The sequence below is a fragment of the Gymnogyps californianus genome, chromosome 18 (genome assembly GCF_018139145.2).
Source record: "Gymnogyps californianus isolate 813 chromosome 18, ASM1813914v2, whole genome shotgun sequence".
NCBI lineage: Eukaryota > Metazoa > Chordata > Aves > Accipitriformes > Cathartidae > Gymnogyps > Gymnogyps californianus.
The window spans coordinates 990,215-1,017,455 of record NC_059488.1 but is presented as its reverse complement, the minus strand read 5'-3'; the positions used below and the strand labels follow the sequence as shown (position 1 = coordinate 1,017,455).

General features: G+C 53.8%; 1 protein-coding gene across 5 annotated transcripts in view; it reads left to right on the top strand.

Annotated features, from left to right (window-relative positions):
• Nucleotides 1–9,184: 9,184 nt before the first annotated feature.
• Nucleotides 9,185–27,241, top strand: part of GRIN1 (glutamate ionotropic receptor NMDA type subunit 1) — a 38,707-nt gene continuing 20,650 nt past the window's right edge. For 3 of the 5 annotated variants that reach the window (XM_050907921.1, XM_050907919.1, XM_050907917.1), the window contains exons 1-5: nt 9,185–9,442; nt 12,793–12,927; nt 20,531–20,707; nt 26,091–26,191; nt 26,774–26,895. In XM_050907921.1, the coding sequence (XP_050763878.1) occupies nt 9,185–9,442; nt 12,793–12,927; nt 20,531–20,707; nt 26,091–26,191; nt 26,774–26,895 (793 nt within the window). Of the gene's footprint in view, nt 9,443–12,792; nt 12,928–20,530; nt 20,708–25,281; nt 25,345–26,090; nt 26,192–26,773; nt 26,896–27,241 lie in introns of all 5 variants that reach the window. The other 2 variants (XM_050907920.1, XM_050907918.1) reach the window with 1 other exon arrangement.

The following is a 27,241-nucleotide window of genomic DNA, read 5'->3' as shown; positions in this document are numbered from 1 at the left end:
GGGTGCAAACAGGAGGGCCAGGGCACCCACAGCATCCCTGGCGGGACACACAGGAGCGCGTCCCCTGATGAAGCATTCACCACCGCTGATGAAGGGTTACTCAGGGCACGTCTGGTGTGGCGCTGTGGGAACCTCTGCTTCCCCGGGCATGGGTTGGGGCAGGGAACAGAAGTGAAACAGCCCTTGATGTATGACGGCTGCCCGGAAGCCCTCGGTGTTAGAGACTGAGTGCAAGAGGCATTTACCGATGGATATAATGGGCCCAGGACAGGGCGCTGGGCGTTCCTGAGTGGGGTGATGGCAGGAGCACCCGGGAACTTGTTGAGTAACGCAGGACCTCCACAGACACACAGGGCATGTGGCTCTACCTTGTGTCCTCCTGCTTTCTGGGGTGCCTGGCTCAAGGGTGCTGGGGATGGGCAGTATTGGGATGACGGTACACCCCACGTGAGAAGGGAAAATCAAGTCCAATGCAGAGATTTCCTTCTCATTCTTAACTTCTCGGCAAAGCTGGGCGATGACCTGCAGGGGACCATCCCAAGGCAGCTGGTAAACAGAAAAGGAGGAAGCTAGGACATTTGAGTCCAAGAAGCAGTAAATGTTTCTGTAAATTATGTAAGCTGAGTATAGTTAAGCATTGGTGAGGTAACTGTGGCTTCTGCAGGTTATTATCTCTGTATTTATTTTGTGGATATACTGAGAGTCTTTTGACTGGTACATAACCACCTTAGCTACACTAAAGCATTTGTTTGGGGTTTGAAGTAGTGCCTGTGGTTACAGATGCTGAACGCCTTTCACTGTGTACAAAACCCCAATTCCAAATGCTTCTGAGTTCGCTGAACTAACCACCTAAGGCTGAAATGCTTCTCTCCCCAGGTTTGACACATACAGGAGCAGTGGTCATGCTACAGAGGATTCATCTGCTTCAAGAGATTGAAAACATGAAGTTTAACTCTATAGAAAAACAAGTAAAGGAGAAACGTGGTGTTTAGCTAATATTAGAAATTCTTAGACTGGCTGGGACTTTCTAGCACATCTCTGTGTTAGATCAGGGCTGGGACTTGACATGGCGACTGAAATGGGAAGTAAAGGGCAATTCACAGGATTGCAGGAGGAGGATGAAGCCTTGGAGACCTGGGTTGTTGGGCACAAAGACTCTCACCAACATTTTTCACCAGTTAACCCTATCTGTGTGTTTGTCTTTCCAGGAAGCCCACCTTGAGACTGTGTGTCTTGCTTTCCAGATGCGCTGACCTGTACGTTATAGATACCTTCAGGGAAGGAGATGAGATAAAACCAGTGTCTTCTTTAAAACCAGTGCTGTTTAGCCTTGTCTCATCACGTTTTTATTTGGTTTTAGGCTGGTTTCATAATAGAACTTGTGCAATCAATCTTTCTATCTGACCTTGGCAACAAGGGTTTGATCTTCTAGCAGATACCAATCACACATGACAGGAGGGCACAGCTCTCAAGGGAGCAGGTTTGCTGTCACGTTCTTGTGCTCTGGATTTTGCGTTTGAGACCTAACCCACCAATTATCTGTTCTGGTGCACGTTGGAGCACACCCAGGCTCCACGCTCCGGCCTGCCAGCTGGCTCCTGGAGTGAGGTACGTCAAGTGCAGCAGAAAGTCTGGTGCCACTCAGCTCCTGCCCCTACATGTCACATTGACACAACTGGGCCAGCTCTGGCTTTGCCTGGGTTGCTCAGCATCCTCCAAAACTACTCCCGAGGCTGTACACCTCTCATTTATCATATTTGGTGTCTTTGAAAGCTGCATCTGGCAGGTTGGAAAGCAGCCCTCGAATTTTTCCATTCTCCCAAAGTGGGGAGCATTCATATGGGAGCTGCGCGGGCTGGGGAGCCCCTGGAGCTAGTTAAACATTCGCAAAGACATGAAAATTTCCCAGCAGCGGCATGAAGTACTGAGTACTGAGGTGTCCTAGGCACCGTTCGCTACAGGGGGACAGATCCACGTCTGTCTGGGGCAGCGCAGAGCTGGGCCCCAGCTTGCGAGGGGAGCTCTGAGCACTGCAGTGGGCTCCTGGGAGGGGGACAGGAGGCTTGGGCTTGCACACAAAGGGGCTCTGCTGAGGAGATGTTTGCTGCCTCCTCCCAAAGGCAGGTTTCAGAGGTGGTGTCCTGGTTTTGGCTGGGACAGAGTTAACTCTCTTCTTAGTACCTGGTACAGTGCTGTGTTTTGGATTTAGTGTGAGAATACTGTTGATAACACACTGATGTTTTAGTTGTTGCTAAGTAGCGCTTCTCTGAAGTCAAGGAGTTTTCACTTTCCCATGCTCTGCTAGCAAGCAGGTGTCCAAGGAGCTGGGAGGGAGCACGGCCAGGGCAGCTGACCCCAACTAGCCAAAGGGATATTCCATACCATGGAACGTCATGCTCAGTGGTTAGCTCAGTTGGTTAGAGCATGGTGCTAATAACGCAAAAAGGTGGGTTCGATCCCCAAATTTCCAGTATATAAACGGGGGGGAGTTGGCCAGGAGGCGCGGACCACGGCTCTGGCATCGGTCAGCGGGTGGTGAGCAATTGCATTGTGCATCAATAGTTTCTTTTCTTATTTCTTTTTTTTTTTTTGGTATTCTTTTCATTACAATTATTATTATTCTTAGTTAGTAGTATATTTTTATTTTTACTTTAGTTATTAAACTGTTCTTATCTCAACCCGCAAGTTTTACTTTTTTTCCCTTTCCTCCTCCCCACCCCACTGGGAGCGGGGAGCGGGAAGGGGCTGCGTGGTGCTGAGTTGCCGGCTGGGGTTAAACCACGGCAGGTGGGAACTCTTGCACGTTTCTGCACCCATCGCTGTGAAGACAATGTCCTGGTTTGGAGGACACCTGTCTCTGGAAGGGTTACAAATTCCAGAGTGCCTCATTTGTCATTGACCCCTTTTTCCCTCCCCCTTTTCAGCTTCATACCAGCTCAAAGAGGTTGGACATGCCCAGAGGTCTCACTCTCCACTTGATAGGGCAGGGTGGCACCTCTGCCTACCAATGAAGCCTGTCACCACCTGGACTCTGCTGGAGAGACACAGCCGCCTGGAGAAGCTCATACGGCCCCTTTCCCAGGGAATTTGGCCCCCCCAGCACACCTCCAGTCTCTTCAAATGGTGGGACCATTTCTGCTTGAGCAAGATGCTGCACGGGCACAAACCACCACATCTTACAATGAGCAGGGCTGCAGGTTATTGGTGCAACAGCAGACTCTGGTGTCCCGGTGTCCCCAGAGAGTCCCTGGAGATAAAGGAAGTGAATCGGACAGTCCTGGATGTCAGCTCTACCCTGTGAAGCAAGGCAGCCACTTCCCATCGGCAAGCTTTCCCATGGACACCCAAGCTGTTGGACTGAGCTCCAGCATGGTGGGCTGTGCATGTTGGGGAGCACCAAGGGCTGCACAGGGGCTGATGTTCCCCAGCCTGCTCCATCTCCAGCCACTCTGCACCAGTGACTGCATCACGGCATTACTTGGGCCCAGGCTCCAGCGCCCTCCAAGGTGAAGACGTGCAGGAAACCCCCAAGCAGTGACCGATCTCTCTGAGCTCCTTTGCAGCCTCTGCTATGCAGCAGTCCCAGGGAGCTGGAAGTCCCTTGAGGATAAGTTGTCCCATCTCCTGGGACACGATGTGCAGGCAGCTGAAGCCCAGCCACCTCTTGGCTGGTTCTCCAGCAGAAAATTGGAATTTTGTCAAAATGAGTTTCCCTACAGAGCATTTCAAACATGTGAATGCTGGTTTTCCCTTAGAAAATTATTCCAGTGGAAATTCCCACCCACTCCTACTGCACATCTGACAGTGTGTTTCTGTGCATTCAGTTCCTTCTGATTTCACAGAAGCTGTTTCTGTGTTTCTCACCATCTTTGCCTCTGGCCATCGATGTTCCACGTCCCATCATCTTACCAGTCACCTGAATATCTCCCTGCCCGCTCAGGAATCTCTTGCTGTCCAAAAGCCAGCCTAACTGCTGTCTTCTTGTTTTAACTCCCCCCAGCCCTGCGAATGCCCAGCTGCCTTGGACGAAGGCAAAGCGCTGGCAGATGGTGGGAATGCTCCTGCGCATGGGCGATGCAGTGATGCAGCAACCTGACAGCGGAGGGGGAGAGACACCTCAGTTCTTGTCACTCAGCATAGGATGCTGCTGCAGCTTCTTTCTGTGATGACAGAGACTCCAGAGGTGACACACACTGTGCTCGGGAGGGTGGCAAAGGCCCTCAGAGCCCTAGATCTCGTGCCCCGTGGGGAGAGCTGAGTAAAGACAACACGGATGCCCATAGCAGGGCAGCTCTGTGCTGCACCAGTGCTGGAGTGGGGAACTGTGCTGCCTGGTGACTCCACCAGCCACATCTGAATTGCAAAGTAGGTTGGGCTGAGTCCCTCTCAGCTGGGAAAGCGTTTAGGGAGAGCACAAGACCTGCTTAAGGACTGCAGTCCATCCTGGGTATCATCTGGAAAAGTGGTGGAGACAGGGCCAGAATGTATGACAGCAACAGCTCAGGCCAAATGGCTGCTCAGACGCTTTCACCTTGGTCTCCACCCCATTGCTCCCTGCAGCTCCCCCACCATAGACATAACGCCTTTGGGCACCTTACTCTCTGCAGACACCAACCACTGCCCGTCAGTCTGGCTGGATGGCTGACACAGTGACAAGGACGTCCTCCTGCTGCGTCCCAGTTGCTCACACAAATGGCATCTGCCAGTGGACTGATGGTGGGGAACGCACTGCACCAGTCTCCAGGCAGGTGGTGAGGAGCTGCGGGGGGGTCCCTGCACCCCCTTCCTTGTCCATCATCCCTGCCTGCTGTCCGCCACCACTCGCTGCCTGCCTTGACCTCAGACTGGGGTTTAGTGCTGTTCTTCATCCCTGTCCCAGGCCGCCCTTGTGTTGGTCACATGGCAGAGAGCCACCAAGGGCAGGTTTCCTCTGCCCGCAGGGTACCCAGGGCATGGGACTCCCCCGGGAGGTGTCCAGGTACCCGAGCAATAGGAACAAGAGATGCGATGAAACCGGGCAGGAGGCCGCCTCTGGGCATGGCGTGGAGGCGGTGTGAGGAGGGGAGGGTTGCCTTCTTCCAAACTCACCACCCTGCATACCTCAGCCGTGCTGGAGCTGGCTTGCACTGAGGGAGCGACTCTGGAAACAGCTTCTCCGGTGCTCAGAGCCCCTGGGGAAAGCATCTGTGCAGACGCAGTCGTCTGTCATTGCTCCTGGTAGGCAACGCCCGATACCGCAGGCAGCACGCTCCGACTTCATCCACTCTCACCTCTTCTGTAGCAGCTCATGAGGAGTTATTCTCCAAATATTCTCAGGGGACCTTTTCTCCATTTTTTCAGCCTTGTTGTAAAGAATGCGATCCCCAGATCTGTGGGCAGCTTTCCCATCCGGGATTCCCCAGTGCTTCGTACAGAGGCTCAAGCCATTGCCGGCTGCTGCTCTGACCCCTCAGGGGCACATCCAAGGACAACACTGCCTCCTTTTTGTTTTGAAATTCATGATCTCCGACACCCTGGTAAATATCAGAGACCACCTTCCCAGTCAATGTTTCCACTGTATCCGCAGTCCTGTCCTAAGGGCAGGACCAACAATACTTGCTTCTACTTACGTGGCTCTGCACTGACTGTCTTAAAATATGTTTCAGTATGGTGTTTATCAAACAATTCAAATTATTTGGCATAATTATTTGCTGTCTCACAGATTTTATCATCAGTGATTGCTTCCAGAGCAATGGCAGAAAAACTGAAGTATCAACCCCATCACAAATCCTTTCGTACCTGTAGGAATACCTACATCCCATTGCAGTTCTTCACTAACAGCTGCTCTTAGAGATCTGCCATGGCCACTCAGTATGTGCTTTACTTAGTTTTATAACTTACATGAATCACTCTTACGTCTTGCAGCTGTACATAAAAAGCATTTCCATAGCCTGTGTTATAGCTGTGCAGTTACTGCTATCAACGACATTTTAACTTTCTCAAAAGAAGAATTTACTTTGTTTGGCAGCTCCATTGATGACTGGCACAAATTACATATTCCTAATGCTTGATTTCCTCTTTTATGAAATTCCATATTCTCTTTTCCACCACTAGTGGAAAAAAAATCCATATTATCTTTTTCACCACTGATGCCTTACCCCAAGGCAGTTGAAATTTCCAGCTGGGTTCGGTGCTGCTCCCCTGAAGTCTCTGGGTTTTACACCGACTTACTCTGGCCACGGGAGGAATTACACCATTCACAGTGTGAACGGGACACCACACAAACATCAGTCCCATGCTCTTGTCCAACTCCCTTGCATCCAGAAGGTGCCAGACATAAAGAGCAGGATCATACTACGCACACGCTAATTGCTAACAGGCAACTGTGTTAAGTTCTTGTGCCAAACCATGGCTAAGAAGGTTGCCATGACATGCCGGGAGGCAGCGACAGGAAAAGCAAAGACCATTACTCGCTGCAGAGTCCTCACAAAGATCAGCTGGCGGATGCAGTTGTACTTGCCATTTACACAGCTTCCACCCTGGGACAACCCTGCATGCACCCATTGCCTTCAGATGATCAAAGAGCCTGAGGACACAGCAAGAGTGAAAGTCGTGCAGTGACAACATCTGTGTTGGCTGAGCCTGGCTGCTGGAGATTGTGATCTGGGCTGTTCCTGATGCCGGGACAACACGGCCCGGTGGGAGGCATGACCTGAGAGGGAAGCAGGCGTTTCTCAGATCTCTGCAATGGTGCCAGGAACAAGAGTCTCTGGAGACAAGAAACAAATGGAGGCACAGAGGGAAGACCCTGGCTCCTGAGTGTGATCATCCTAGACTCCTGGGTGACACAGGAGGGGCTCAGTAACTGCACTCCTTTTTCTCCCCACAGGGAACTCCAGATAATAAGGAAGAAAGACCTTTTGCACTCCAATGTGAGCAAGCCAAATAATATTTCAAAGCCTGCCTTTTTCCTTCGTCTTCTCTGCTAAGTCCCCTGCTGTGGCCCGGTCTTGCCTTTATTATTCTACTGCCATCACACTCACCAGGGTCCGGGTCTGTGTAGCCCACTCCAAAACAGTTTCTTCCCAACCTACTGCAAATGCACCTGGTAGGCAGAGGACAGGATGAAGTCAAATGTGTGCAGTCTAAGGGTATGGATGCAACTCTCTTTAACTTGCACCCTTTGTCCCTTCAAGACAGCACTCGGGCCCCTCGGGGTGGACAGAGCCACGCCACATGAGTACAGCAAGGCCCTCATCTCCATGCGGGGATGAGTAGGAATGACACAGTGACACTGAAAAGGGTAAAGCGTGCCTGGAAGTCTGTGCTGAGAGCACAGCAGGATCGGTGTGGAGCTCCATGCAAAGCACTGCAAGAGTTAAGGCGAGGTGGGGCCATTTTCCTTCTCTCACTGAGTGCGTCATAACCTCCATGGGTTTCATTGCTTTCCCAAGCGATTGTCCGCAGCTTCTCTGAGAGGGTCTTATAGCTGGAAGGGTGCTGGGTAGCACGGCAGCCCCCTGTATGCTGAGACCCTGCGGCATTACACAACGGCCATTTTGCTTCTGCAGCTTCTTCCGAGTGCATGTGGGCAACGTGGGACACAGACAAAATGGTTTCCATGGCAACTTGCACTTCAGAGATGCCAGTGAGAAAATTTGCGTTGGGGGAAAAAAATTCTGCTTCAACTCACGTTGCAAGCAAGCACAGAGGTGGGCTGCGGCAATACCCTAGAAATGGCTGATGTAAAAATATCTCTGGTGATTTTTCTTCTGCAGTGCTCAGCCTGCTCTCTTCTTGGCTGGCATACAGTGGGCTGGCTGATGGCATTTGTCCCATGCAGTTACAAAGCTATCTGCAACCCCTTTTTTTTTTTCCAAAAAGGCCAAAGTGGCAGCTCTAGGGAGCAATGTGCTGTTCTGGCCACCTCACCCCTCTGGCCCTGGAACGGGAGAGACATGGTCCAGGAGTGAAACTCAATCCCTTGAAGCCATGGAGCCGGACTGTCCTCCAGATGTTGGCCACTAGCTGCTGTGCCTCTATTTGCTTTGGGGAGGCTAATGGTAGCCCTGGGGCAGATGGATAAAGAGAACCCCAAGAAATCTCCTCAGCAGACAAATCTTAAGGTCATATCCTGGAGTAATGTGGTGAATTTAATGGAGGAAAATGGCCGGTTGCCCTGTGAGCTAATGTCTGGAAGAGTGGTGGCTCTGTCTGGAGGGACAGAGTGAAGCCAAGGAACCAGGTTGAGTGTCTGCTTAACATCCCTGCACAAGAGGTGTGTTGGTCAAGGGAGGGTTCTCCAGCACTAGAGTGAACACAGACCCTGGTGGCGTTCGTGTCACAAGCAACTCTCCCCAGCCAGGGCTGGGGAAGCGTGGTGTTCAGAGATGCTGCATAACTGGGAATATTTGTTCTGGAGAGCAAACCCTGAAGACCCTGGTTTACCCCCAACCTGGTATGATTATGCCTGGGGAAGACCCTGGTTTACCCGATACCTGGTGTGATTATGCCTCCCAAAGCAAGGGGAATACCCAGACCCCGAACGGGCAGTGCAGGTGAAAAGGACGGAGTGGGACCCCCCAGGAGAGGCTCTCCACTGCGGCCGGAGGCTCAGCCCCAGACGAGCTCTGCACCCCCTGCACCAGCCACACTTCCTAGGGGTGCGGGAGCCAGACCCCAGCCCCGCAGCCTCCCTCCCCGCGTACCCGCGCTGTCCAGCACGGCAAGCGGCAGGAGCCCGCGGCTCTGCGTGCCTACAACCGACCCCGCACCAGCTCCCAGCGCCACGGGAGGGGGCTCCGCCGCAGCGCCCGGGACCGGCGGGGGTCCCACCCGCGCTCCGCCGGGGGCCGGGGCCGGGGCCGGGGGCCGGGGGCCGGGGGCCGGGGCCGGGGCCGGGGCCGGGGCCGGGCCGGGACCGGGGCAGGGGCTGGGGCCGGGGCCGGGGGCGGGCCGGGGGGAGGGCGCTGCGGCAGCGCGGGGCCGGCGGAGCGGGAGGAGCCGGCGGCGGGCGGAGCGGCGCGGAGCGGAGCGGGCGGTTCAGCACCAGGGAGAGCGCCCCGCGCCGCGCCGAGCCGCGCCGAGCCGCGCCGCGCCGGGCCGGGCCGGGCCCCGCATGGGGCCGCGCTGAGCGGGGCGGGCGGCCGCTGTGCGGCGGGGCGCGGGCGGGGGGGGGGCCCGGCGGGCTCCGGGCCGCCCGTGGATGAGCACCATGCGGCTGCTGCTGCTCGCCTTGCTCTTCTCCTCCTCCTTCGCCCGCGCCGGCTGCGACCCCAAGATCGTCAACATCGGCGCGGTGCTGAGCACCAAGAAGCACGAGCAGATCTTCCGCGAGGCGGTGAACCAGGCCAACAAGCGGCACGGCACCTGGAAGCTCCAGCTCAACGCCACCTCGGTCACGCACAAGCCCAACGCCATCCAGATGGCCCTCTCCGTCTGCGAGGACCTCATCTCCAGCCAGGTACCCCGGGGCCGGCGACCCCCGCCGCCGCCGCCGCCGCCTCCGCCGCCGCCGCCGCCGCCGCCGCCGGGCACCCCCCCCCGCCCCGTCCCCGGAGGGCGCCGAGCCGCCGCCCACGCGGCCGCGGCGACCCCGGCCCCGCCGCGCCCCCCGGCCGCCCCCGGGGCTCGGGGCGGGCAGAGCCGCGGCGAGCGGGGTCCTGCCCCGGGGCCCCGGGGCGCCGCTGCCCGCATTGCAGCCTTTATGTAAGCGCGGCCGGGCTGCACGCTCCGCCGCACGGGCACCCGCACACACCCCGGGGCACACACGGGCGCACACACGCACCCCGGGGTGCAGACGGGCTCACGCACACAGAGCGGGTGCGGAGACGTGCCCACCCAACAGCATGCGTGCAGAAAGCAACATGCATGCACACCTACAGCACGCACAGACACGCACCGTGGGCGCACGCGGGCACACATAGAGCTACACACGCACATGCTGTGTGCACACATGGGCAACCACACGCCGTGGGCAGATGTGGGCACGGGGAGCGCCATGCATGCACACACACTGTGCGCTCACATATCGCTGTGGGAATGCCTGTGGGCTGCGCTGCATGCACACGCACATGCCATGTGCACACATGCATTGCTGTGCAAACACGGGCACATGCAGAACACTGCATGTCTACGCTCATACCAGTGTGCAAACACACTGGTGCACACACGCTATGCCACAGGCATACACGCATCCGTGTGCACACATGAGCACACACTGCACCAGGTACACGCACACACGTACTGCCGCACAACTACACCCCACTGCGTACACTACAAGCATGTGTGTGCACACACACACGGCTTCATGCACACGCACACACCCCCAGGTCGTACACTTGCATGACTGTGCACCACAGCTGCACACACCCCCACCGCACACAGCACCATGGCCCCCCCAGCACCACACAATGCATGAAGCAGGCACACAAGCACACCCACCGCCACACACGCACACACGAGACACAGGCACACGCCGACAGAGACTGCAGACACATAGACACACCGTGCACACCCCTGCACAGACACAGAGAGCCGTGGGCACACACACAGTGCATGCTGTGCGTGCATGCCTGCACACACCAGCACAGCACACTCCTCCCTCCTGTCTGCATGGGTCACTCTCAGTGTACATAAGGGAGCAGTCCGAATCTGCAGCACTGGTGGGTGCAGCCTGGGTGCCCTGGGTGCCCTGGGCAGCCTGTGGCCCCTCTGTCTCCCCTGCATGTGCTCTGGGTGCTGAGCCCAGCTAACCAGCCCCATTCCCCCCCACTCGGGGCTATCAGGTGGGCAGACAGGCAGGTACAAACCCACCCCCACCTCAAACACATCCATGCATATGCGAAAGGTGTACCCGGACTCATGCATAGGCACAGGCGCACACAAATTGTATGAACGCCCGCACCGCAGAGACTCACACACACCAACACACACACATAAATGCACGTATGCACCCAGGCACACACAAAGCCAGCAAGGGGGGAGGGAGCTGGAGGGGCCAGAAATGCACAGCAGAGCAGAGCCGACACGTTCGCAGCTCAGCTTCCCAATGTGGAGATGGAGGATGGCTGGAGACATCCCTGGGGATGCTGGCAGAGCCGGGCAGGAAGCGCAGCGCAGGCTGTAAAAGATACCCGCTGCCTGGCAGGGAGCAGGGAAAAGGCTCAGTCGGGTCCCTCGCTGAGCCGAGGTTCCATTTAAGCAACCCGGCTGATGGATGCCTGTGTCCGTGCCACCTCTAAGTCTTCTCCCCATGGCAAACCCCACAGAGCCCCAGGCCGGTGCAGGGTTGCAGGCGCTGGCACGTCCCTGTGTGAGCGGTGGGACGCGGGGCGCTGCTAAGCTGGGGTGCAGAGGAGGCTGCGCGTGCTGGGGGTCAGGGTGCTGGGGGTCAGGGTGCTGTGGGTGGCCTCACTGTCCCAGCATGCAGGGGTTCTCCCAGCCACACGGCCCCAGCATGGGGCACAGCCACCCTCGGTCCTCGCTCGCTGGCGCTGTGCCCAAGCAGGGGGCTGCGAGGCAGAGGAGGGGCTGGGAGCCCGCGCGTGCAAAATGGCTCCTGTCGGTCAGCTGCTGTGCGGCGCAGCGCAGCCCTCGCCCCCACACAGCCCCCAGCCTCTCCCCCCAGTGCCTGGTCCTGCCCCAAGGCCCATGCCCCAGCCCTGCTGGGTGCAGGTCCTCGCCCACCCCTCGTGTCGGCACGGCACCGGGCACCTCTGCGCAGGGCACTCGCCTCCTCCTGCCTCCCCAGGTGACCTCCCCACCCCTTCTCCAGTAATTCCTCCCTTCTCCCATGGTAGGGTCTCCAACCCTGCCCCAGCTCGCTGTGCACCCTCAGCTTGCTCCCACCCAACGCCAGGCAGGATCTTCCCTCTTCCCACCCAGTCCCCAGGTCCCCTTCCCCAGGCGTGCTTCATCCTCCTCTCTGGTCCTAGCAAGCCGTCCCTCCAGCCTGGGGGTAGAGCACATCCTGGGGCTTGGGCAGATGCTTGGAGGAGGAAGAAGTGTTATTTCCCCCCAGACATAGAAGTGCTTGCACTGATTCACCCTAGCTGGAGACCTGTCACCAGCTGGGGACATTCCTTGTGCTGTGAAAGGGCATTAGTGTAACAAAGGATCCCCCAGGGATTACCCAGCTCTTTCCTCTCCGTTTGACACAAAATAGGATCCTGCTGGAGACCAAAATCCCAGCCCTGTAATAGCAGCAGGATCTTGCCGAGATCCTCCTTCCCCATTTCGGTGTAACCCAGATCCCCTGCGCCCCATCGCCCTGGCGTGCTGAGGGCAGATCCCGGCTCCTGCGCCCCGCCACCCCCCCAGCTTTCTCATTTCTCTGTGTGCTCAGGGACAGATGGCTGATTTGCTCCGTGGCTCTGCGCTCCTTCTCCTGCCCGGAGTCCCAGCTGACCACTTTGTTTGTAATAGTCCTCGGAGGGGAATTACAACCGAGTATTAAATGTGTGGTTAAAGAAATCGCATTACACAGTGTGACTGTAAGGGAGATGTTTCCCTTTAATCTGTAATCCATGAAAGTTATTAGTTTAGCGAGCGGAGCGGCTAGGCACGGCATTTCCATTAAGATATAACCCTGAGCAGACCCATCACCTCTGCGCAGGCTGCAGCCCGAGCCGCGGCACAGCACCCCTCGCTCACCGGCGCAGTATTTGCTTCGCTGTTCCCGATTGTTTGAATGTCATTATCGTGTTAACATGGGGCTGTTTAACATTGCAGAAAAGAAAAGGAAAATAATCACACTCGATGGCCGATGTGCTCCTGTGAAATAATGTTTGTGTCGTGTATCCTGTCCTACAGGTCTATGCAATATTAGTTAGTCACCCTCCTGCTCCCAACGATCACCTAACACCAACACCCGTATCATACACAGCTGGCTTCTACAGGATCCCTGTCATTGGTCTGACAACACGCATGTCTATATATTCTGATAAGGTAACTGATGCATGTTTCTAGTCTAGTACCTCATACATGTGGTGTAAATCAAGAGTGCCCGTCAGGAGGGTTGATGATGTCTACACTACCCTGCCTATCTATGTGTCTGTCTGTCCGTCCATCCTCTCCAGTTAAACCTGCAGCTCCCTCTCTCTCCCCCGCATTCCCCGGTACATTATTTTTTCGCAGCTGCCAGTGTTGACCTACATAGTGCTGGATGATTTCTGCAGCGTTTCTCTGCCAGGCTGCTGGGCTCGCTGCTCTTCAGCCAAGGCAGATGCACAAACTAGCTCCTGCTCTGCTCACTAGTGACAGCCGGGGGGTCCTGGGTGCTCCCCGGGTGCGGGGGGCCTGTGGAGGGGCAGGAGCATCCTAGTGGAACCTGTACATAGGGCAGGAGCTCGCTGGGGCTTGAAGGTTGTTTGGTTGCGTTCACTTCTCTGGGTTTGTGTGATATTGATAGGGGAGATAATAGAATTGACTAACAAGTTATCCTGAGGCTTTAAATGACATTCAGTCCAGCCAGCACTCAAGAAAGAGGTTCAGATTCCAGTGTCTCAAACCACTGTCTGCTGTCCCTGTGGAAACACAGAGGCTTTCAGGCTGGATGAGGTCCTGCTGTGTGCAGGGGCTGGGAGCAATGCCCTGGCCTGGGCAATGAGATGCTGCCCTGGCCAGCTCTTCCACCGGGCTCTCAGCTCACAACACGTCTTGCAAAGACGCTTTGGGATTAGTAAAAGCAAAAGGAGTTGCTGAGCAGAGCCAGGTGGACCACATGCCATTGCAGCCTTGGTGGAGGTTTTCATCCAGGTGCATGAGCTTAGTGGGTGAGATCAGGCATGTTTCGAAGCACGGATTGACCTTTGCTTGGAAAATGTGAATATTCACAAATGCAAATGTTCAGTGCAAAAATAGTCACTCCGCCTACACGTTAAATGAAGTCAAATTTCAGGAGGGAGGAGCAGAGGCAGCCAGAGATGCAGCCGCAGGACTGCTCGGCTGGAGCAGCAGCAGGTCTTGGCATCTCCCACCAAGTAAAACCATGGTAGGACAACCAGCAGGCCAAGACCATGGCAGTGACAGCAACAGTGGCTGCCAGGGGCTGGGGACCCGCACGCCCTGGCAGGGTCCCGTCAGGCACTGTTAGAAGGAAAGGGATGATAACAGAGCTGGCAGACTGAGGGAGAGGGCAGGCAGCGGGTAGGAAATGTGCAGGGGGAATTTGGTTCGTGCTGCCATGGGGAGGAGATGATAGGTCTGATCAGCCATGTCACTGAAAGGGACCTTGTCACAGTGCACACGATGGCAGGGAAAGGGGACCCTGCATTCTATCGGTCCAGCTTCATCTCAGCAGAGTCATGCTCATCAAAGCAAATTGGCCACCTTTTCCACAGCACGACCTTGTGCTGAATTTGCGTGCTCACCCTGAGGGGGTGGGAGCTTCCCCGGCAGACTCTGCTTCAGCCTTTTTTTTCCTATTTGAAACACGTTTTCTGCTAAAGTGGCTCATAAAAACCACCCGGCTCACTTCAGAGCAGGAGGAGAGACCCACTGCGGCAGTGGCAACCCGTGGCGGTGGCAGGGAGATGCTCCCCACTGAATATTTGGGGGTGTTGGGCAGGTGCAGGGCTGTGGGGTACACTCACCTGGCAGAGACTCGGCAGGGAGGCCACACTGCACGTCTCACCCCTCCGAGCACTCCTGCCAGGCTGGCCTCATGCGCAGCCTCCTTCCCACCAAGGCATCCAGGGGCTGGAGGACTTTGAGCTCTATGCAGAGAGCGGAGTTGGAGGCAGGAGATGGGGCAAAGGCAGGGACCAGGTGGGTAGAGGAGCAAGGACATTGAACAGTGGACTGGCAGGAGCTGGAAGGGACAGCAAAGGTGGGAGTGGAATGGAGGACAGCAGAGCAAAGGGGTGTGAAGGCATGGGACAGGACGGCGCAAGGCTCTGCACACCCGTGCGGGACAGGCTGGCCGGTGCAACACGGGGACATTCAGCTGGTTCCCTTTTTGGTTTCCAGTGATCAGCTTGCTTTTTTTTTTTAATTCAAGAAATTATATCGTTCAGCTTAGTTTCTATGGAAACAAGCTTGTAAGATCACTTTGTGTGTATGCCCCTGATTGGTTTTGAAGGCATCAGCCAATTTTAGCTAAATTTCACAGGGGGTTGAAGTCTCAGAGTTAATCATGCTCCTCCCAAGGCTAAGCTGCCAGGGAGAGAAAGGTGTGGGCCTCAGCACAGACAGGTTTTCCCAGTACATTTTGATGGTCTCGGAGCATCTCCAGTTGAGCACAGCGGTCCATGAGCTGTAGCCAGCCTTTCAACAAAGATACCCGAGGGAAGCAAGCTTTATTGCTCCCAGTATTCAAAGAACTATTTGTTCTAGAAACGGTATTGCAGCTATCAAGCTGAGAACTCTGGCTTGGCAGCCTTTGTTTGGCCTCCTTGTGCCTACATCTTATGAAATCATTACCTGTTTCTTCACCGAGATCCCCACGTCATTCAGCACAGCCCTGCCTGCACGGTGGGGGGGTCTCTGAAATCCCAGTCACCTCTGAGTGAGGTGAGCAGGAGGAGAGAGGGAGGTCTCACGGTAAAGGCAGCAGAGCGGTAGCCATCGCTGTGGTGTCCATCACTATGGAGAGCCCTTCATGGACTCCTCATGGACTGGGCATTGCAAAAATCACACTCTGACCTTCTCTTGCTGGGCCCCCTGAACAGACAGGCTGGACTATTGCTTTAGTGCTTCTGTTCCCCATGTGTCATTGGGGGTATTTATATCTCCTTTACATCTCAGCTGAAAAAATGAGGTGATGTTGACGACTTGACAATATGAGAAATATGAAATGACACTGAGAGCATGAGAGCGAAGCTCGTGGGGAAATGTACAGCTCGAGAGCCAGAAGGTCTGGTGCCATTCATCACCACCATGCAGGACCACACCTACATGATGGGGATGAAGCGACATGCTGGGTGCCCCGAGGCGCTGAGCCCCCCGTTGGAGAGGCAGTGTGGTGGAGGATCAAGGGTGGCTCTTAACCGAGACCTGCTCTGCTGCTGAAAGAGGTGGAAAATGGAGTTTAGTCATTCTGCACTTGGAGAGCCATTTCAATGTCCAGCACCTGGTCCTGGTAGTTGAAATGAGGTCTGTCTCTCTCTTTCTCTCTCCAGCCTGGGCCTGGGGATGGCTTTTCCCTCTGGTTCCTTGTCTCAGCATAGCCACCCCATGCCCTCCCGAGGGTTACTGTTCCCTGAGAGGGGTATTTTTCTTTATTACTGGTCTCACTGGCAACCAATGCTCAGCGGAAACAGTGTTAGTCAGTGTGGGAAGCTGCACTGAAAGTGGGGAGAAAAGTCATTCCCCTCGACCGAGGTCAGGGTCAGGACTCCTTCACTGGCACCTGCAAGAAGTGACTGGAGGGGCTGGTTAACATAACGTAGAGACGTTTGCCCCGGGAACGGGCTTCACAGCCACCGCCGAGCAGCACAGCCGTCAGCAGGGGCGGCCTGCAGTGCGTCAGAGCAGATGAGGGGCTCTGCGCGCTGAAGCCTGTGCTGATGGCAGTGATGAAGCCCACTCATCCCAGCGGAGGAGAGCTCTTCACAGGCTCTCAGGATTCAAGCTGGGAGGAGGGCAGAGCAGCCCCACCACTCCACGAGGCTGCTGCTGCGGTGCTGGGCCATTCCCCAGAGGCTGACAAGTCCTTTCCTCCATGTACTGCAGGGAAAGGCAGACGATGCAGTTGCGCCTGAGCTCCCCATAAAACTGCCCCCACTAAAATCCCTCCCAGCACACGTCTAAGCTGTTGCAGAGTTATCTCAGCTCCCTCCCACGTCTGCAGCTATCACGCGGGGCAGTGGGCAGGCTGCTTTCTGGTGGGGCTCAGCGACACGTGTGCTGGCTGGCAGACAGGCTGAACAGAGCACGGGACAGAGCAGCCCAGGCTCCTTCCATGGAGACACTGGCCAAGGCTTCTTTTTCATACCCAGCCGATGATTTTTGCTAAATTACCAGGAACTTTATATATTGGGGTCTCTGTCAATCTCCTTGAAACTGCCCAGACAGCTCAGTTTTGGAGTGTGTTGCTAGAAGGGGGACTAACCACATGATTTCCACAGGTAATGAAACAAAAGCACATCGTTTCCTCAAGCCTGTAGGAAAAATTACTCTACTAGCCATGGACTGTGAGCTGTGGAGAGCCCTTAGGCAGACAGAGGTAAAGAAGATAGCAATCCTTTCACTCATGAACCTGTACATGGTCCTTATGTGGGCACACATGCACTGCCTGGTGGCCCCACAGCCATGCCTGCACACTCCCTATATGTGCGCACATCCCCTATGTACACAAATTCCATCAAGAGGCACCCCCACATGCACCCTCCCCCAGGCATGGCATGGCCACGTGCAGACGCTTTGTGCGCAGCTATTCAAGCACCCAGGCACGTTCCCTGCATGGGTACATGCACACACATGCTTTCTGCGCGTATGTGCTCACATTCATGCAAGCACTGAGTCCTTGCTTTCACACATGCGTACACACACACACATGATCTACTCAAGCTCAGCTCCTCTTCGTATGTACTCATATCAACCAAGTCAGTACCACTAATAATTTGCAGTTCCTAAGAGTCCTGACCCAACCCATGTCCCCAGCCTCATAACCACCCTCACTCCCAGTGCATTTAGGCTCCAGCCCCATGGGTTTCTGCTGAGCTGATTCCACTTGGAAGCCTGGATTCCATCCCAACCTGTATGTACTTACTTTTTGCAGAAATAGAATTAAGTGAGGAAGCACAGGGCTGAGCACTCAGGTTTTGGTGGGATATAGGAAGATATTGCAGAAAGCTGCTCCTCGGCTCGGGGTTGCTGTCAGCGATTCCCATGCTCGCATCCCAGCCCTCCCGGCAGGCGGCAGGCACGCTTGGAGGCGAGCAAATGATGTGAACCCTGCAAAACATCTTACAAGGCAAACTGTTGATTTGTAATTAGGAGCATTTTTTTCTGTGTGCCTGATCTGAGGGGAGCGGGTTATGACCCATGGCAGCTCAGAGTTAGAGCACTTGTAGCAGTACATCAGGGACAGTGCTGATGAGCGGTGCAGCTGAAATGAGTGAACATACTGTGCCGGTTGTCTCACAGAGGCTGTGTTAAAAAATCAGGTCTTTATAATAGCTATTTGCCTAAAAATGGGCAAACTGTGAGGCATAAATCAGTGCATCCACATACTTTGCAGTACAGCCCCATGTGTCCATGTGCTGCATGGCCAGGAAAGCTCTGTGCTGGGTTTCAGAGGGATTTGCCAGAGACCTGTGGGAAGTCACTGCGTATGCTGTGATAGGGGTTATCAAATCGCACAAAACCTGATTCCCAGCTGCCTCTGCACATCACAAGTTGGACTTGTTAACCTCTGGGGGACTCTACTTTCATTTTTCTGCCAATGTTTGGGCCCTGCAGAGAAGTTCAGGAGTCCCAGGTGCTTCAAAAGCTGAGCACAGAATGTGAGTGCTCATCCTGAAATCTAGACTCAGCATTTGTGATTAGTTCTTCTTCACTATCCTACTTAAAAACTACAGTTCTGTAATCCGAGAGCTGACATAGCATCATAGCAAGTTCATGACCCTTTTGACACCACCTCAGAAAGCAAATTTGCCTGAACTGTTAAACCAAGTTGCTCTCCAACAACTTTGCAGTAAAGTTTGTTCATCTGAACATAATGATATGTATTTACAACACTTCAGAAAGCCATGATCAGTTTAAACAGCATTTTTGCAAGCTAGTTGGGAAACTAGAAAATAATTTGATGCAATATATTGAAATTTCAAAGATGTTTTCATTTCAAAAAGGGATTGAAATAATTTTAAGTTAGAATTTTTATTTTCTTAGCCTGTATTTTTCTGATTTTTTTATTATTATTAGCTATTCTGTTTTTTTTCATTTCTTTCCTCTCTTCTGATTTTTTTCCATTTCCATTTTCACTTTCCCTTGGTTTCCTTAAACCAATTAAAAATGCTCAGGGATTAAAAATAAAAAAATGCTCAGACCCACCTTATGTGCCCCTTGCCCAAGCTGTGGAGCTGGACCTGGGAATACCTGGGCAGCTCTGCTGACTCCAAAGAGAGCTTGAGCACCATGTTGGTGTGGAGACCATAGTTGTCCTTCCATTGCTTGTCCCTGTGGGGCTTCTTCCCGATCCTGTTGATTAGTACTGGGCTTGTGGGGTCAGCTGCATTTCTCCTGCTCTTCATGTTAATTGGGAATGTTTGTATCAGTCATACAAAAGTGCAGCTCTGACACGCTCGTTACAGCTCTCCTGGTTTGTTTCCTCCTTCAATTAAACATCCACAGTTCTTCTCAGTCTCTTCAGCAATTAGGAAATGTTTCCAGTGCTTTGGTATTTTTGCTGCTGCCTCCGTCATTTCTGTGTTTTGGGCCAGGGCAGCAGAACGGACCTGCTGTCCCAGTGCAGACAGACCTGACCATGACAGGGGTTTTGCACTATTTTCTATACGTTGCATGGTTTGGTTTGACTTTATCACCGTGTTGAGTGTGAGGAAAAGGCATTATATCTGGTCTGCCTGTTCCTCCTGCATGGGTCCATGGTGGGCAGGACACCTTTTCCCTTCCAGCGTGAATTACTTTGGCCCATTCAGTACTATTTCTGACCCATGCTGGGTCCGGTCTCTGGATGAGCAGGTCTGGACAAGCCCTGTTTGGTCTAGAGGACCATCTCAGCCTTAAAAAAAGAAATATTATGGTGCTTTCCTTCTTGTCCTCTCCTGTTCAGACTTCTGCCTCCCTCCAGCACGTAGCTAGTTTGTCAAGTAGCGTCCATGCTGAGCATAAGCACTTTCATTTTCTAATATTTGACTCTAGGGCCTTTTGGAAAAGCTGCATTTTTTGAAACCTCTCCGTCAGCTACAGCTTTTGGTGCAATTGCTCCCCTAAGAGTGCTGTACTTAATTAAGCTGGAATTGCTATTGGTCAATCATCCAACCATAACGATGTCTTTAACCAAATCAGATAAGTTAGCTGGGGCATGAGTCCAGAGCTGCCTCCTCCTGTGTGCTGCTGCAGAACAGGCTGACCTAGAAACAGCACAACAGCATATTATAAAACTGCTTTTCTGAACTTCTCTCGTGACAAATCACTAATATATACGTGTGTGTACCTGCAGCTCCTCCTTGTTGCTCTCTGAAGGGAATTCGTTTTCTTTTTGATGTCCATTGCTCAGTAATATTTTCAAAAAGTCAAGAGGAAAGGCTATATTTGCACTGAATGTTGCTGACAGTTTGTTGCTGGATAGGCTTTTCTTCACCGTGCATTTACAGCCCACAAAGCAAAAAACCCTCTTTGCCATGCACTGGATTAACCACAGAGAGGTACAAAATCGTAGCCGGGGTTTGCTTCCCAGCCAGAAGAAAGGAGTGCAGGTCCCAGAGGCTAGCTCAAGTCGGGCAACCCAGAGGTCTACCCAAACCTGCTGCTCTGCCTCTTTGGCCTTGCGATCCCAGCCCTGTCCCTGCAAACCTGCCCGGTCCCCAAGACGCACCCTGGCTGACAACTCAACCAGTCTATGTTGAGCTCTTGTTCTTCCTTGCAGAGCATCCACCTGTCCTTTTTGCGCACGGTCCCACCATACTCTCACCAGGCCAACGTCTGGTTTGAGATGATGAGAGTCTTCAACTGGAATCACGTCATTCTGATAGTCAGTGACGACCACGAAGGTCGTGCTGCACAAAAGAAGCTGGAGACCCTCTTGGAGGAGAGAGAGTCCAAGGTCAGTTCCTGAACATTGTCTTGTAGCTTTGTTTAAGCAACAACAACAAAACTAGAAGTCTTGGGCTGTTGTATGTATGTAGATTTCTGTATGTAAAACACCTTTTCTTTCCATTGTAACATGGCTAACATGCTTAAAGCATCAACAGTGTCTGACTAGTACCTGACAGAACTTTGTACTTTATTCATTTCACTTGCTTTGCCATGGTCAAAATCTCCTACATGTAAATCGACTACAAAATGAAGGGAAGGATAACCTGGAGCTCTGCAAATGCCTCGCCCAAGATTCCCACCTAAGGAGAGGACCAGTCGCTCAGCTTAGGGAAGCACCCGCCCCATTACAGCCACCCACGGGCCAGGCAGACCCAGCAGTGCCAAACCAACCCTGAAAAGCAGCTTCTGAATTGGCTAACCGGAGCTCACCTTAGTGGCTTAGGAGGGGCGAGGGCAGCCGGCGCATTGATGCACGGAGGTATAATGCACCCTCTCTATAAAGCTGTCAGCTCTGCGGCTGCAGGCTGACGCCCCCGTTCCCATCTCCATTGAAGCACATGCCAAACGCTGCTTTCCTGACACCCCATGCTGTTACGAGAGGGCGGTTGCGGCTGGCGGGAGCAGCTTTATCGAGGAGGTGCACTGCACCTGCACTCAGGGCCACGCAGGGGAGCAGGGAGGGAGGCAGGGGAGGTCCCCGAGCCTGCTAGAAATTCAGGAGGACTACCACAGACCTGCTGCCATTGAGTAAAAGGACTGAGCAAGCGTTCAAGACAAGCAGGGAAGGAGAACACAGGGAGCCATTCGGCTGCAGTGCTTCAAAGGCAGGCGCCTGTCTGGAAGGCAAGGAACCACCTCCTGCCCTACGGGGTGAAGTCCCAGCACGCCCTCTTGCCTGGGGCAGGGTGAGGTCCCCTTCGGGCGGGCAGAGTCCGAGCCCATCTCCAAGTCTCCAGCAGCGTCAGGGCAGGCACCCGTTCCTGGCTGTTCCCTCCTGGGTCACAGGCAGGGACAACAACCTGCTCTTCTCCAGCCCCACCAGCAGCTGCTGGACATTTGGCAGTCGGCTGTTGAGGAGATGTGGCCGTAGACACTTCTTGTGCTTGGAGTTGACGGCTGAGCTGAGAGACCAGAGAGAGCAGCCTGCCACTGCTCTTCGCCACCTCTCGTCAAGCCACTGGAGGAACAACTGGTGCAGGGCTGCAGGCTGGCACAAGCCACGCTGACCAACAGGCTTTTGTTTTTGGTGGTGGTTTCCAAGAACTTTCATCCTTGCTGCATCCTGGGCCATTGTGAGACACTGGTGTGCCACCAACCATGGTGGGATCCTCCTGCCTCCAAAGGCAGCTTCCCGCTGGGTGACAGTGGGCCAGTATTCCTCTCCAAAGCCTCTTCCCAGCACAGTGTTCCTCACCCAGAGAGAGGTGTGGAAAGGTTGTTCCCACAGTCAGTCTGTCATCCCTTTCCTTGCATCTTTTGATTTCCACTTTCTGTTTTCCTGCAGCTCCCGTGCATCCCCTTTTGCTGCTCCCTCTCATGCCTCCACTCCCTGCTTGCTCCACGCAATGCTCCCAGGCACAGGGTGTATTTCTTCTTCAGCCTGCCCATCCTACAGGAAAGCCTTTGAGATCTGGGGCTTGAAAGATGGGGGAGGGAGGGTCTGTCCTCAGACCTGCCCCACATTTGCACTGCATCCACAACACGTCTTGGTGTCTCCTGGCAGCCACTAGGCTACTGCAAATGCCCTGGCCATCCTCCAGCCTAGGGCATGTGCTCTGTGATGGTAGGTCACCTTGTCTTCCCTTTGGGGTGTGCCACTGCATCTTGCTTCTTTTTCCTTTGAGAAGCTTGCTCTGGTCAAACTGACTGGTCTGACTGGTCTTGAAGGTGGTAGATACCCCTGTTGGGGCTTTCCTGTCTTCCTCAATCTCTTCTGCTGTCTAATTGCTCTTCTAATCACTGGTGTGCTGACTCTCTTCATGCCATGAAGTGGTATCCTGGACCCCTCCCCAACCTCCTCGAGGGCAGCCTGGGCCTTGGGGAGGGAGCAGGCAAGGAGACCTGCTCTCGACCTCTTCAAGGCTTGGATCCTAGCCCCTGAGGACCTGGGGGATCTGCTATGGGTCAGAGGCTCACCTGCCCACCTGAGCTCTTGGATCTGAGCACGGCTTCTCCCCTGGAGTCTGCGCCGGCCCTGGGTGTCACTCAGGCACCATTGCATGGATCTGTACTTCAAGCAGGCGTTCGGAGCCCAGCACTCGGGCCAGGCTGGCCAGCCCTGGCGCACCCACGTGCTAGCCTTGTCTTACGTCTGTCTGCAGTAACTCTCAGCCTGGAGCTGCAGCCCAGTACAACTCTGCTCATTCCTCTGGGCAGGCCACCATTGCACCCACGCTGCTCGGGTTCAGGAGGGAGTGCCAGACGCTGTGAAAAACAGAGTTTGTCCAAGTCAGAGGTGGCAGGTCCCTGGTGTGCTGGCTCCCTTTCTCTGGGACAGTGGTGTTCATGAAAGTGGTAATTTTTTGAGTGAATGCTGGAGAACATGGTGGAAAGTGAATTTTGAATTTGTGGTCCCTGTGTGAAACATGGGCTGAGGAGCAGGGAAGGGCTGCAGGACCACATGGAAAAACGGGAAAGAGAGGAGACATTACTGGTCTAGTTCTGGCAATAGGGATAGTGACAGGGAGAGGCAGAGGCGATCAGGTGCCATCAGGTCCAGCTTTGCTGCACCCAAGACTCTGCTTCACTTTGCTGACCAGCTTGGGTTGAGGTGCCAGCACATCCCAGGCACACAAGGTGATTCGTGGCTGGAGGCTGCAAGATGAAGAACCAAGTTTCTGGCTAAATTGATGGTGCCTGAGGAACAGTGGCCAGTATCTCATCACTGGAGAATAGTCATGCTGTCCTGCTGCAGCTCTGCTCTCCTTGGAGGCAGTTGTTACTCCAGGTCTCGCTGCGATCTGAGCAGACTTTAAGAAGCCATTGCAGAAAGCCTCACCGTGGACGTCATCAGAAGTGAAGGCAGACCTGGGCTCCAAGCAGACTTTGCCTCCTCAGATACTTTTCCTTGCAAGGACCCAACTTCTTCAAGCAATGAAAAACCTGTCAGGCTGTGTCCAAGGAGAAGAAAGGAAAGATCACACAGCTGCATGGAAAGGAGACCTGGCAAAATGTCCTGCCAAAGACTGGTCTGAGTGCTCAGGAAGAGGCAAGCTATTTAGTTTGCAGAGATAAAACCTGGCTGCCTAAGGAACAACCTGGGAACATGAACCCTCGCATTACAGGGGTGCAAAGGGTCAGGTTTCTGGCAGGGATCAGTTGCCATTGCCATAAGATGCTGCGAAATGGAGATTGGAATAGAGCCGTGTCCCGTACCCCATATACACAAATCAGGGATGCCCAGCTGGGGTGGGACGGGGCCAAGAAGAAGAGGTCAGACTATGTCCCACCAAAACCTGCCAAGCACTATCCCGCAGGCACTATCAGGTTGATGTTAGTGGCCTGACACGGGGGCTGCTCCCAGGAAGATCCACGGGGCTCTGTGCATGCAGCTGCAGGGTCAAGGCTCCTGAGAGCAGAGGCTGTTGACCCTTAGCACACTGCACGGAGGCGAGGAAACCTCCAGAAGTAGTTTTCATGACCCTGGCTCCTTTGGGGCCAAGCAGCAGAAGCAGCTCAGGCAGGAGACAAGGGGAGGAGCAGGCTCTCTGCTCCAGTCCATTATCTACAGGGTCAGTGCACGCTGAGCCACCCTAGTCCAGGTGTGATGCTCCAGCCAGCAGCATGGAGACCACCAAGCAGTGAACCCCACTAGCCATGCACAGGGCCAGGTTATAGGCACTGTCGTCTCTGGCAGCTGCACCTCCCAGGGCCACCCATGTGCTGCAGAGCCACGAGGTGCCCTCGGCCCTCCCCAAGCACCAGGTAAAAGCTTCAATGTCATCCCATGATCACCATTGCTTCATATCGCCACGCTTTGAGCCAACACGGGACGTAGAGAGCTTTTTCTTTCTCTTTTGGACGGCAACAGAGCTCCAAAAAGCTGCTCCCTCCTTGCAGGGGGTGAGAAGTTCAGCTGAGACACCTCACTTGCTGTGAACTCTCTTAGGGTGAACAGGATTGTAATGATAATAGTGACGGTAGTAACGCTAATACTCTTAACTGTAACAGTTTGCGTTTATCCAGCACTTTCCGTACACAACATTTTGTCCTTTACTTCCACAGTAATTCCATGGAAATCCCACCACTTAGGCCCTTAGAGATGCGTAGATTGTTTCTGAGTTTAAGATAAAAATTTCTTGCTGAAGAATTCCCCAGTCCCACAAGGGAAATGCAACTGCATCGCAACAGCTGTGACACTCAGGCTTGCTCTAACCGATACGGCTTTGCACCGTGACGCTCCCGTGAGAGCTGAGGCACTCTCTCCTGATAGTGGTTTTTGCGAGCTCCAGCGTTATAGAGACCCTTTAGCAAACAGTGGAGGAGGAGGTGGATGTTGGATTGCTTTACTACACGTCATTTTCAACTGTTTATAATATTCTTCTGTGTCTACATATTTTCTCTGTGCACATTATTCATCAGAGTAAAAAAAGGAACTATGAAAACCTCGACCAACTTTCCTATGACAACAAGCGAGGACCCAAGGTATATATGCATGGACATGCACGCCGCCCACCAACCTAACTAGCAAATGAAAAATAGCCACAGCCACCAGAAAAATAAAAAAGAAAAAAAAAGAGAAAGAGAAAAAAAGAAAAGAAAAGAAAGAAAAAAAAAGATCCATGACTATGTTTCTTGGTAGCACGTTTTTATGTTGAGATAGTTTGGTTTGGACTTGAGAATGGAAACCTAGCCAGCTGACCCTGGAAGGATTTCTTTTTGAAACATGCATGTGAACCAGTAATTAACTTGCAAGTTTTTTTTTTTTTTTTTTTGAAAAGTTGAACCAACCCCCTTTCCTCCCCAAAGGAAACGGTTCCTTGGTGTAAGTTGCTCACTTTTACTCCCAAAGGTTAACCCTGTGCAATATGTTTTTTTCATTTCCCATGTTTTTGAAAAACAACACTCGTTTGAGTTTTCAATTGCATTTCAAAGCCTTTTTCTCTTTCCTATACAATGCACGCCTCTTTTTGGGTCTTGATTGACTTCAGTTTGCATGCACAGTGCAAAAAAAAAACCAAAAATCCAAAACCTTAAAAGAGAAAGGAAGGAAGGAAAGAAAGAAAAGAAAGAAAAGAAAAGAAAAAAGAAAAAAAGTAGCTATAACCAACCTTATTTAGCAGACTTTTGTGCAGTTTAATGAATTCTCTTGACCCTTTTCTAGATAGCATGGCTCTCACAAGCAGTCCTGGGGCTCCCACACTAACCAGCTTTGCTCACACTGATCACAGGCTGAGAAAGTGCTTCAGTTTGACCCTGGAACCAAAAACGTGACGTCGCTGCTGCTGGAGGCTAAGGAGCTGGAGGCTCGCGTCATCATCCTTTCTGCCAGGTGAGGCAGAGCCGTCCCTTCCCCTCCGTGCTCTGATTTCCTCACTCTCCCCTTTGCAACGCTGCCGAGCGCTGGAGTCAGTGCAGATTTGGGGCATGACGTCCTTTCAAGGAGCATGGGAGAAAACCCACATAAAGCCCCATGTGCCAAGCAGGTGGTGGATGCTGTGCTGTGCGTGCTGCTGGCCAGGGAGCTTGCAATCATGAGCATGGTTGAGATGTCTGGCTCTCCTGCAAAGCGTTAGCAGCTGCAGAAGCAGCAATAGTTACTGAGGATGTATCCTGATCCACCTGTGAAGGAGGGGAGTCTTATTGCCCCCATGCCTGTAGACGGTGAGCAATAAGGAATGGGCCAGATTTGTAGATGCTCAGCAGTGCTGGGTGCTGTGGGATTAGATGAAGCTGACAGAAAGGGTCCCATCACGTCAAGGAATTAACCATTGCCCAGGAGAACCAGTTATCAGAGGAGGGCTGCCTGGGGACATGCTTTCCCCGGCCCTGCCACCCCCTTAGGGTCCTATACAGGGGGAAAGGGGCCATCCGGCACCTGAGCCACATTGCCGTTCCCTTCTTCTCGTTGCAGTGAGGATGATGCGGCCACGGTGTACAGATCAGCAGCCATGCTCAATATGACGGGCTCCGGCTACGTGTGGCTGGTGGGGGAACGGGAGATATCGGGCAATGCCCTGCGTTACGCCCCTGATGGTAGGCACCCGCCGGAGGCGCCCGCCCCGCTGTCAGCCAGGCTTGGAGGAGCCTGCTCGGAGCTGGGACGAGAGGCACCTGCCCTCCCGGGGACCCCTTGGGCTGGGGGAACGCAATGCCACGGTGGTCCCAAGCGACTGGAGGGTCCCCCACGTTGCTCTCCGCTCCCTTTGCCTGCACGGGGAGACAGCAGCCTTGGCCACACTGCCGTGCCCCAAATCCAGCTCGCCAGGGCTTTGCAAGATGACCGTCCCCTGGGGGAAAGGCTCGGGCAAGGGGATGGGGATGGAGCGTGGGGTGTCAGCAGTCCGCGTAGCTGTCCCCTGTCCCTTTCCAGCAGGCAGGA